General features: G+C 42.2%; 1 protein-coding gene across 1 annotated transcript in view; it reads left to right on the forward strand.

Annotated features, from left to right (window-relative positions):
- Positions 1-4,711: 4,711 nt before the first annotated feature.
- The window catches only part of SOS2 (SOS Ras/Rho guanine nucleotide exchange factor 2), a 282,480-nt gene continuing 274,249 nt past the window's right edge, over positions 4,712-12,942 (forward strand). Inside the window, exon 1 of the mRNA XM_069208691.1 lies at positions 4,712-5,528. Coding sequence (XP_069064792.1) covers positions 5,442-5,528 — 87 coding nt within the window. The 5' untranslated portion in view covers positions 4,712-5,441. The remainder of the gene's footprint in view (positions 5,529-12,942) is intronic.

The following is a 12,942-nucleotide window of genomic DNA, read 5'->3' on the forward strand; positions in this document are numbered from 1 at the left end:
GTGCCACAGACCAAAACCTAGATCAAGAAAAGTATTCTCACTTTTAACTTGCCTCAACCAAGTAGTGTGGAAATGAAGCACAGAGAGTAACCAATCCAGCTGCGTCCCGCCATCAACAGTGAAGAATGTTGTTGATCTGGACATCGGTCTGTGGTACAGTGTATACATAGGGACATTAAACTGTGATTTATCTTTGAGGTCTCATGGAATAGACCGATTTCTTGTGCATAATAGGATGACTACTTTGGTCCTGATGAAACCCGTGGAATTATGGTCAAAGCCTTGACCAACACACCTGTAGTGGCGTGGTTTAGAATGTGTGAAGGTCACCTGGAACCTTATGACATCGATTGTTCCTGATGTCAGGAGATTCCACGGTCCTTCTCTGACGGTTATTCTACAGCTAGACTCTGCACCCCCTGCATTAGGAAAAGTTGTTGCTGCTTAAAATCAATATGGAACTCTTCGTGTGTCCTGATCTCTTCAAAAGTTACGACGAGGATGAAGAAATCTGAGGACTAGAAACACTGTTTCTCTAGTAGAGTTGGTTTGCTGTTTTTCTTACGGAAGAGTTTCTGGCAGATTTTACTTTGTTTGAAGCTCGCCTAGCATCTGCAAGTCACTGTGAGTGTCCATTGTTCTCAGGGGGGCACAGAGTTTATTTCTGACACTAGGTGGCGAACAATAATTTAAGTATTTTTCGGTACTCGTGAAGCACCTTCTCTATTCGGCGTGCGTGAAGCACCTGATACGCGTGAAGCTGCGCGTGAAACAACACATGTTCTTTCAGTCGCACGCCACATTATGTAATTGTGAAGATACGCGCACACAAGTTTCTGTCTTGAATTTCTTCCCGCGCGCAAGGTTATTATAATAAAAAAGAAACTCGCAGGAGTTTCCTTTTCACCACGTCTTCAACCTTTTTTCATCTGTGTTCTGGTTCAGTGTACTTCTGGCTGTAGTTCAACGAAGTAGAAAAAGGACTTTAAGTTTCTCATTTTGGTTTTCTGCAGTTCGGCCATCTTACTTTGGGAAAACAGAGAGAAAGAAGAACAAGAATCAATTTTGTTTTTTGTTGTTTTATTGTTTGAGTCTCAATTCGTTTTTTTTCTTTCTTCTGTATGGTTCTTCATGTTTTGAGAATATTTGTGACTGTGTTTGTAATCTTACAGAAGAAAAATATATTTTTTTATATTTCTTGATTTCATAAATTCTACAATGCAGAATGTATTGCTTGCTGCTCCTTTTTTACAAGATCCTGGAGATCCTCCTCTGGAGTGGAAGCTATGGCTACGTTCTTTTAAAGCCTACCTAAGAGCTATTGATGGACACAAATTCAGACCTGAAAGGAAAAAAAGTTTAATGTATTATTATTTGGGAGTTGAAGGTCAGAACATTTTTGATCAATTGGACAAACATTTTACCAAAACTAAGAATATTGTAGTACACAGGTACAAGTTCTTTACTAGGTCACAAAGCCTCAATTAAAGTATTGACACGTTTATTACAGCACTGAAGGTTTTGGCTGCAAAGTGTGAATTTGTGAATTTTACTTCTCAACTCATTACAGATCAATTAGTAGCAAGATGTTATTCTAAAAGAATTCAAGAAAAATTACATGTAAAGACCCTTCTTTAGACAAAGCTATTGATATAGCGAAAAGTATTGAATGTTCTTTGGAAGATGCTAAACAATTAGAACGATCTTTGTCTAATACGACCCTTTCAGGACAGTGACAAGTGTACAGAGCAGTGATAACAAGAAACAGTTGCGTTTTGAGAAAAAACAGGATGGTTCTTCGACCTCCAGAAACAATCCTTTATTTAAATATAACTAAAAGACTATTTGTTATAGATGTGGTTCTTCGGCTCATATATCTTCTTTCAAGAACTGTCCTGCAATTAATCAACAGTGTAGGAATTGCAACAAAATGGGGCATTTCTCACAAGTTTGTAGAAGTGCAAGATAAAATAATGTTCGTTGTGTGCTTAGTGAAGATACGGAGAATGTAATACATGATGACAAAGAATTTGTGTTAGTAGTAAAAGATACTACAACATTGGTTAACAAACTAGTTATAGACCATGATATTGATGTATTAATTGAAGGGGCTGTAGTTAAATTTTTGGTAGACACAGGAGCTCGCATTACTATTGTATCACAGGAAAAATGTGATGAATTTTCGGTGTCAAAAACTCTTTTCCCTCCTGATGTTTCTTCAGTTGCTTTTGAAGGAAGCAAAATTGATTTAATTAGTTATATTTGGGTTTCATTGTCTATCTGTGATGAAACTATCCAAGGAAAAGTGTATGTAGCTAAAAAGGGGATTAACGTCTTGAGGTTGATTCATCAAGCTGAATTCAAGTTGATTACCAAACCAGAACGGGAAAAACCTGTGTCTGTTGAAGAAAACAATTCAAATTGTGTTAAAACTGTTCCAGACTGTGTGGGCAACAGCAATTTAAAAAGTTATTTCAGGACAAATTAGGAAAGATAACTAATTTCATGCATATGATGAAATTGAAACAAGGCGCAGTGCCTGTAAAACATAAATTAAGAAATGTACCCTTTAGTATAAGAACATATTTGTCCAATTTGTTGAGGGACATGTGTGAGCAAGGCATAATTGAGAAGGTAGAAGCAACTTTGTGGTTGTCTCCCATTGTTTTGGCAATAAAAAGTTCAGTAGACTTAAGAATGTGCGTGGATTTAAGAAGTTTAAATGAGGTAATTTGGGTGGACAGTTTTCCTTTACCGGGAATTGATGACCTCATCACGAAAGTTGGTTCATCTAGTTTGTTTACAAAACTGGATTTAAAGTCGGCATATCATCAGGTGGAATTGGACGTCAATTCCAGACATATTACGGCGTTTGTAACTCCTGATAGAACATTTCAGTTTTGCAGATTGCCCTTTGGATTAGCCTCAGCTGCTGCAGTTTTTCAAAGATTGATTTCTGACATGTTTATTAACAATCCCAATGTAGTAGTCTTTCAGGATGACAGTTTGATCTTTTCTGATACTGAAATTGCACGCAATAACATTTTGGAGGATGTTTTAAGTACATTGGAAGATAGGGGAGTCACTTTAAGAAAGAATAAATGAATATTCAAATCTAGAGAAATTGAGTATCTGGGACATGTTTTATCCAAACAAAGTATTAAACCAAAACCAGGATTAGTAAGAAGTATCCTAGAAGCTCCTGCTCCAAAGACTAAAGATCAATTATTGTCATTTTTGGAGTTGTGTGAGTTCTATGCAAAAATTTTAAAAGATTTGGCTAAAACCATTGAGTGTTTCAGATCTGTACTTAAGAAAAAGACAATATTTTCTTGGTCTGATGAGTGCAATAGAGCGTTTGAACAAATCAAACAGGATATTGTTAAAGCCTCTGTTTTGCAACCCTTTTCAGAAGAAAAAAAAACAGTTGTGACTGTGGATGCTTGTGAGTATGGTTTGGGTGCGGTCTTAACGCAACTGTCGGGTAATGGAAATTAGACCACTATTGGGTTTGCTTCAAGAACTCTACGACTCGTGGAGTGTAAATATTCTGTGATTGAGAAAGAACTTTTGGCATGTGTGTGGAGTGTAGAAAAGTTTAAACAATACCTTTGGGGTAGGCATTTTGTTTTAAAAACTGGTCATCGACCTTTGGTGGGAATATTGTCAGGAAGGAAAATTAAATGCTCAACAGCTCGCATAGCTAGGCTGTCAGCCAAGCTTTTAGCATTTAATTTTTCAGTTGAGTACATTCCTGGTGGGAAGAATCGTAGAGCAGATTGTCTTTCTCGTTTGCCCTTTAAAGAGGATGATGAACAAGAATGTGAAACAGAAATTGAAGAATGTTTTGTAGCATGTATTTCTGAGTATGACAAATTCTTGGATGAAAAGGAATGGATCGATTCAGTATGGAAAGATAAATAGTTGTGTGAAGTGATGCATTTGGTTAAGTCTGGTTGGCCCAAAGAGAAAAATTTGTCGTCTGAGTTACAGCCTTTCCGGAAAGTGTCTGATGAGTTATCTATTGAAGGAGATAAGTTGGTTAGGGGTGACAAGCTTATTCCTCCTGAGTGTTTTAGGACAGATTTAGATGCTAAGGCTCATTCTGGTCATTTGGGTGCAACCAGTAACAAAAGGTAGTTGAGATGTGATTTTTAGAATGGACAAAGAAATTGAGGAATTTGTCAGAAGTTGTACAAGATGCTGTATGAGTGATAAAGTATTTGTTACGGAAGGTGTTGTGGATTCATTGGTGCCATCACCAACTAGAGCGTGGCAGAAAATTGGTCTAGATTTTTTGAGTCCTTATCATGTATTACCAACTGACATGAGGTATTTTGTTTTGATTGTTGACCACCTTTCAAGATGGGTTGAGTTAAAATCTGTAAGGTTTCCAACTACCCAAAGTGTTATCAGTTGTTTGAAAAAAGTCTTCATTTGTGAGGGTTTCCCAGAACAGATTTTAACTGATAATGGAGTTCAATTTGTTTCAACAGAAATGCTTCAGTTTTTGAGCAAATGTGGCATTAAACATATTAGAACTCCACTGTATCATCCACAAAGCAATGGAATTGTGGAACGGTTTAATTGTGTGAGAAAGCAGCCCCTAGATTTAAATCACTAGTGCAAGACAGCAGTCTCGACCCCCGTGTGCTCTGAAGCTGGTGGGGTCAGTGACACCGTTGAAGTAGCAGGGGTCCAGCCCTTAGGCCGGTCGGCAGTTGGAACAAACACTGAGGTTTTGCGGCGGCGCCCGTGCTCGAGAAGGCAGCGTCCGCGGGGACAGTGCCGAGGCTGTCCGGGGTTTATCCCAAGGGCCACGGGGAGGTCGGTGCTCCCGGGGCAGCCGAGCGAGATGCCTTCCCTGCTGCAGCCAACTGCCTGCGCCGCTGACACCTTCTTCCGCCTGCTCGCGGGCCGCGCATGCTCAGTGCTCCGACTGCGGTGGGAGCAATAATGAGGCAGAGCTAGGACCGTGCCTGGGAAGCGGGGCAGTGCTAGCCGCCCATCCCGCCTGCCATGGAGGCCGAGCCCGCAGCCGGGGCCTGCGTGCACTAGCGCCCGCCCCGTGAGCCGCCCGCCCCGCTAGGCCCCGGGCAGCCGGCGCCGGCCTTGTGTGGGACATGAGCGCCTCGCGGCCGCAGCCAGCGGCCCTTCTCGTCCCCGGCCTTGCCCTGGAGGTGCCCGGACGGGCTGGGCTGTGAAAGCCGCCGAGGGCTGTCTGCGCACCGCGGGGAGCCCTGCAGGGCCATGCACAGAGGAGGCTGCCGCGGAGAAGGATAGCTGCGGGCAGCGGGAGCCGATACAACCGCAGCAGCGCCCGCCTGGCGCCTCTGGCGAGCCGTGCTTGGGGCCCAGGCCGGCGTGCGGAGGGAGAGTGACCCTTGTCCCGGGGGGTCCATGGTCTGGCCGGCCGGAGCGGGCCCCCCAGCAGAAGCAGCATGCAGCCGCCGCAGCAGAGCTACGACTTCTTCAGCGAGGAGAACGGGCAGAAATGGCGGGGGCTCTTCGTACCTGCCCTCAGGAAGGTTGGTTGGTCCCTTTGTGTTCTGCCCGCTGTGGCCCTCCGGCCCGGGAGCGCAGGCTGCCCCTTGGGCCGCTGCACTGATTTATAGAGTGTCCTTCCAGGAAGTGCGCGGCGCTGCTCGGGGCCGAGAGCCCAGGTCGCTGCCCAGTGTGGCAGTATTAAACGGAAGGCCCCCCTTTCACAGAAGGTCAGTGGATGAGAGAGGCTCGCAGGGCTGGGGCAGAGCTGGTCGGCTGTCAGCTTCAGTACGATTAACTGTGTCCCAGACTCTGGCATTTCAGAGGCATCAGCCATTTTTTTAAAAAAATTGAGAGATGTCATGATGGGCCTGTTGACCCCGTGTAGTCCATTATTCGATTGACATCTGCCTCCTAATTTACCCTTTATTCTCACAACATCCTTAGTGCAACGGACAGCCTTTGTGCTCTGCTGACCTGTCCTATAAACGAAACATCATGGTTATGCATTAGAGATTCTGGATCCAAAATCGGAACTCCTAGTCCAAATGTTTCAGGCAGCGTACATTTGTGAGCGAGGCACTGGGGTACGGAGTGTATCTTCATGGCAGGAGATCATAGCACCCAAACTAAGACGAACCCAGATGTTTTTTGAACGCGATACAGCACTTTTAAATATCTGTTTCATCTAGGTTGATTTTTCCATTGCTCTGTTTTGTTCATTAAATACGTCTACTTATTATAGCATAGATTACAAAGATGATGCGGATAGAAACACATCACTGTGCGCCTATGCCCGGTATACATATGGGTAAAGTGAATGGAAAATAGCCGTGATTCTAAAAATGTACTAATTCTTCATCTAGGCAACAAGTTAGTCACCCACCCTTGACTCGATTGACATGTGGCTTTCTTTTTGATTGGTAGATCCCTTTCTTCTCCTACCAAATCGGTTATGATCTAATAAACATCTTCAGTTTTGTATACTATACATGAATTTAACATTTTCACGAGCAACAAATATTGTTGCTCGTGAAAATGTGGCAACCTTGCAGATACAATTTTTTAACATGTCCACCTTCGGTAACGTTCCTTGACTCTAGATATTTTAATCTTTTGAAGTGCAATGGGCGACTTTCTTGAATTAAAAAAAAAAAGTAGGGTTGCATTTTGAAACATAATCTCAGTACTGACTTTGTTTTTGTTTTTCCAAGTGCAGTCCCTTTTGCCGTTGATCTTATTGGTTGAGCAGTCCGATTCCACTTGCCATGGATGTTGGCAGTTGTCCTTCAGTTTGCTTCCACAGGTGCACGATTTTCTTCATGGTGCCCTCCGTCAAAAAAAAATGTTGCCACTGTCATTTGGAAAGATCTTTTGACTTTCACTTGATCCCAGTTAGCCTCTCATCACCAAGCACGGCTGCTGCTTTGGATTGCAGAATTTGCTCATGGTTTTTAGTTTTGTCTTTACGGAGTGGGCGGTGAATCTGGCACATGATATGTAATGTTAGTATTCTTAAGGAGAGAGTGGGACCTGACCGGTAAAGTCTAAAAAGTAGATAGAGATCTTTTCATGGAGGTAGCGGGGAGAGGTGATGAAAGGCAAAGTAAGCTTGTATCAAAGAAACATGAAGAGACTTAAGTAATGCCATGGGTGTAAATGTTTGGAAATGTCCTGGGATGAGGTCAGACATAAGGATTTTGGCAATGGTGCCTGCAGATTGTAAGGAATGTCTTTGGTCAATGTGATATATAAATAATGACAGTGATCTGTGATTGCCATTCGAGGAAAGCAAGGTCAGTGCTTTATTCCTAGACTAGATTACTGTGCAGCAGGAATTAGTTTTAAGTCTTCCTTTCCCATCTTCTGAAACACGATGATACATTAAAAATACAAACCAGGGGAAAGATTAGCTTAGAATTCTGACTTGCCATTTAAGCAGAATTTCATATGTTTGAAAACAAACACCTGTTTTTCTAATTGGTGGCCTGGTGTCACATTAGAGGTAGTCATAAAAAGGGGCATGCTGTGGTCAAAACTAGGTCACTTTTAAGTGCGTCCTTTGGGGAATTTAACAGACAGTAATATCTCAGTAGCTTACAAAGAAGTTAATCTAGGCAATTTGAAACTCTGCCTCTATAGAAATATTTGAGTAACTTTTAACATGTCAGGAATTCAGTGTGCAGGAGTACTGTTTGGCATACCCAAAGACTATTACAACGTATAATATGCCACATGCACTGATTTTTAGTAAAAAATAAAATTAGGAAACGTAAAGCCGTACAACTGTTATAAATGAAAGTTCCAAATAAGATAAGTGAAAGTTCCACATTAAAAAGCGTACGTATAAGACAAAGTAGTGAACCTTCCATAATTAGATTTGTGGCATCACAAAGAATAACCATAATCATGGTCCTGATACTTGAAAGTAATATACAATAATTCCAGACGACTTGCCAACACAGTGTGCTAGCAGTTTACCCACAGCATTGTGGATTACAAATGCCCTTGTTGGAAAGTGTACAGAGCTGATTAACTCAATGTACAACATACATTAAGATCTAGATTAAAGATTTGAGAAAGTTAGTTGCAGAACAATGTTATTTTGAGCACAAAAAAAAGGAAGTAAGTATATAAAAATCTGGAAGATCATACAGACAATTGTTTTTCTAGATCAAATAGCAAACACTATCAGTGAAGATGGTTAAGGTTGTATTTTATTATATTGGATCTCTTGACAATTAGTCTTACTCTACAGAATTGATGCATCTTGATAAAATATGGATGGATGTTGTAAATGGCACCACTAAGAAATCATTTTTGTTTTTGAAATAAGAAAGTGATAAAGCTATTTCTAATATCACTATATATTTTTGCCAAGTCAGCATTGTGTTGATGATTGAAGCGGTTCATGTCTCTGATGTTGCTATATATTGATTTTGGATACATATTTGTAATGTGCGTCTGACTTGAGAAATAGTAATTTTTCAGATACTAAAAAATAAGCATTCTTTTTATCTGCTTATCAGACTAACTTATGTTTTAACCTCTTAAGTCCTCTTAAAAGCAGGTACATTTCAGAACCTCGATCAGAGTTACGTTTTATAAAAGCTGCAATACATTACCACTAGCTTCTTCATTAAGGCAAAGATATATCTAAAAAGCATATTTAACAAAACCTTTGCATCCTAAATCTGTAGTCAGCCATTATACATAGATTTTTTTTTTGCCATTTTCTATGTACCTAACCTATTTTGCGATTCTGTAACCTATTACCGAAACGCAAAACGGGTTAGCGATTCAGTATTAGGAAGGGGATTGTTAAGGGTGTCCCTTCCTAATAGCAACTCACAGGCATGTAAGAATGTTTTGTGACCGGAATGCAGTCGCAAAACATTTGCAGTTTTCCACCTACTTCAAGTAGATGGTTACCCATTCACAAACGGGGAGGGATCCCTTCCCCTTTGTGAATGGTTGCAAAAACTTTTTTTAAGAGAAGGCAGTGGTGCTACAGACCCTGTCTACTCATTTTTTTTTTTTTGTTTGTTTTTATTAAATGCATCCTGTTTTATTTCAAGGAAAACGAGCTGCACTGCAAAAAAAAATAAGTTGCTTTATTTAAAAGTAAACACAGACATGGTGGTCTGCTGTCCGGAGCAGGCCACCAACACTGTGTTTTTAACAATTCCCAGTGGGTTGCAAATTGCGACCTACCTAATGAATATTAATGAGGTAGGTCTATTTACGACCCACTGGGAATCGCAAACAGTATAAAGCACACAGTAGTACATTGCTGTTTGCGATTTCCTAATAGTGAATCACTAAAATTCACTATTTGGGAATCGCAAAACCGCAATTTCGTATATTTGGCCCTAAATTGCTTAAATGATTCACAGATATGTTCACGTTGGCCATCCAAGTGGCGCCATAAGCAGAGGACAATTTACTGATGCATTTTACTATAAATAGGTTGACGGACAAATGTTCGCTGGATTTAGTTTCAAGCATATAATCGGTCTAAATTCTGGATTCTGTGCCATGTATGTACATTTGTATGATAGCATGTGTGGCTTGAGAATCACTATGATTAAGGCAGACTTCAGGTAAATTATACCTGAAAAGGTCAGTATAGAAACACAGTTGCCTTGCTTTCTAAATAAGTTTGTTATCTCTGTAGCATTCTAGAGAAGGAAACATTCTGTTTGTAGAAACCTTACCTGATATCAATGTAAAATTGTCAGGCATATTACTATATCCATGGACATTTTGTACACGTTTGGTGAGCTTTGCAATGTGGGCTTCGAGATATCACCATTTTGAAGAGTTATGTCTAAATTTTGCCTAGAAAAGCCAGGAGCTTTTTCTCGCATTTAAACGTTATTCTTTATGCTCTTAAAGGCGGTCTGAGTGACTAGCAAAACTTTAGCACATGTCTGTTTGGGTTGTGCTGTTATTTTCAAACTCGAATCTGGATGAAAAATAGTTTATTATTGAAAATACGATCCTTTGCAACATGTCATCATTGACAGATATGTAAAAAGACAATACCTTATTGGATCTATGATTGGCTGCTATTATTTTAAAGTGAGTCGATTTTAATGAAAATAAAACTTTCTATGATGAGTTGGCTTGCCTAACCTGTTTCCACAAGATATTTCTAGCTCTCTTGAGGACGTTGAAGTGGCATGTGGGCTTCTCTTTAGAAGCTGAGCTTGTGAAATGTAACTTGCATTTCTGTGCACTTAAAAGGGAGACTACTTATTATGCATGGAATTTCCCAAGCAGTTATGTACATTGACGCCTGCATTTTTTTTTCTTCTTGTACACAGCTCTGGCTTCGTATATGGTTAGTTTTCCTGCTAAATAGCACATTATCTTAGAGGCTTGTTCAGTTGGAAAAGAAGGCTTCTGCGACGCCCCTGGTGTAGAGTCATATATTCCTCACATGCCTTTTTCAGTGTGCACTGAGTATCCTCTGAATCCCCCTGTAATTTGGTAGCATGCATAGATTGTCTCCTGGTAGGAAACTGGATTTTGGTTGCAGTAGTTTGCCTGGTATTTGCTGCAACTTTGACTGGAGTGCATGGGTTCCTGCTAACCAGGTCCCCAGTGCCAGTGTTCCTTCCCTAGAAACGAGACAGTTGGTCACTTGATCCCCAAGTTGCCAGGCCTTTAGCACGTCTGTAAGTCCCTTGTAAGTAGTACCTCTGGTATCTAGGGCATAGGCATTAGAGAGGGTCCCGAAGGGCTCCATCATAGCTTCTGTCACTCTAACAGAACCAGCACCAAACTCATACAGACTGCCACTGCAGACTGCGTGACGAGGTGTTCTAAAAAACGAAAACCCGACATGGCCCCATGTGTGCCTTGTCCCCTAACACTGTATATAATATTTATGTCACCCCCTACAGCAGCAGGCCTTACAGCCCTGAGGCAGGGTGAAATATATTACATGTGTGGACATGCCTGAAAAAGCAGTTATGACCCTGCTATGTCTTTGTCCATTCTTAGACATCGTAAGTGCTCAGGGAAGCCTTTTTAGGGGCATGTGCTGGACACTGGTCACTACGAGTTCCCCAGCGACATGATGGCTTCACTGAAACTAGGGATGCCTGGTACCAAATATCTTGTATTCATAAATCCTCACTGATTCCAGTGATTAATTTATTAATAAATGCACCCAGAGGGCACCTTAGAGGTGCCCCCTGAAAACCTACCAACTACTGGTCTGCTGACTTCCTGGTTTGAAACCAGCCTGCCACAAACAGATAAGCCTTTAAATTGAGTATTTAGGGAACTCCCTGATACCATGACTACAGATTTCGACGGACACAAAAGAAAGAGGTGGACTAAGAAGACTGCTGACCTGAGAACCGAGGAACACGACTGACTTGGTGCCAGTCCTGCCAGTTGCACCCTACCCTTGCGGAGCAGCAACTTGTCCTGTCACTGTGCAGACTCCAAAGATCCCGGAGAGCTGATAGGTCAAGTGCCAGAGAATCTCCCTTGGAGTAGAGGAGTTGCTTCCCTGCATCTGCAGGCACCGCTGGTAAAGTCCGAGACTCTGTCTCATTGGCCATCGGGCCCTCCAAGGGATCAGCAAGCCACGAGAAGACTGTTTGGAGCCCAGGAGGTCAGCCCCACCACTTCTCCAAAGTCCTGAAACACTGACTTCCACCCGGAGGCTCCCTGCACCTACACCTGGGGTACTGGACCCCTTACAGCAACAAAGGCTTGTTGGCGGTCCAACACAGACTCTTAACAGCACATAAGCAGACCTACCGTCGAAGGACGCCAGGATCCACAAGGCTACTCAGGAGAGTGTCCCCACTGCCCTGTTTCCCGTGTACACCATGTCACCAGGACCCAGAACCTGTCTCTGAACACCGCGCCAACACCTCAAAGTACCTCTGCACCCGAGCCCAAAAGCCCAAGTCTGAGGGAGTCAGCGGTGCCCACGGTGTCCTGAGACCCTCTGGAGCTGAGTTTACCCTTGGGTTTGGCAAGACTGGACTCCCAGGTTCCAAATATAGTCCCTTTCTGCAGGCCTTTCTACTGCGAGTGTCTCCATTGACAAAAACCTGCGGCCTCAGGACACCTCTGCACCCAGCCACCCTGGCCCGAGGTGAAAAGGACCAAAGATGTCCCAACATCCCTGAGCATCTCAAGAACTGAGCTCCCCTTTGGGTTTGCCCAAACTGGCCCCCCAGTCCCTGCTTGCAGCATGGTTGTAACTGTACAGTTCCCCATCTCCATTGAAGCGAATAGGACACCCGATGCCGTAACACACCTCTGTACCCAGACACCCAGAGCCTCTCGAGGTGACCTGTTGATGTGGCCTTCTATCCTGCCCCATACTCATCTCAAGTCCTGGAGAGCAGTCCCAAGAGTCGCAAATGCAGTACATGTTTCTCCCCCATAGGATAACATTACCACATCCCAAAATTGCACTGTCAACTTTTGAAAACTGTAAAAAATAATTACTCAAAGTACTCACCTGACTGTGATGATCTTGGTGTCTACATTTATATAAAAGTATGTGTTATTTTTATAAATTGGTGTCAGATTTCTTTGAGTGTGTGTCTCACTTACTGCCTATGTGTGTGCCATACATGCTTGCCCACACTACCACAAAATGAATCATTTGTGCCTCTGTAATTCCTTTGGGTTTTCCTGGACTCTTTGCAAAGTGAACCTCTTTTCGGTCCACTATATAAAGAGCAAGGAGTCTTATACATGTGTGTAATGTGATATATCTTTGGCCTGTGACGCAGTGCTGAGCACTTTTTACAAGCCTTCTGGCTTCATGTGGTGTTTTTTTTTTTTTAAACGAGCCAACACCTGTTAATTACTTAATTGGCACCCTCTAGGTATTGTACGCCATCCTTTAAAACCTCTCCCTGGCTGACACAAAAGGCCATGTCTTTGGTGGCAGTATTGTTTAGATTCTCGGCCAAC

Source organism: Pleurodeles waltl, chromosome 9 (assembly GCF_031143425.1).
Source record: "Pleurodeles waltl isolate 20211129_DDA chromosome 9, aPleWal1.hap1.20221129, whole genome shotgun sequence".
Classification (NCBI taxonomy): domain Eukaryota; kingdom Metazoa; phylum Chordata; class Amphibia; order Caudata; family Salamandridae; genus Pleurodeles; species Pleurodeles waltl.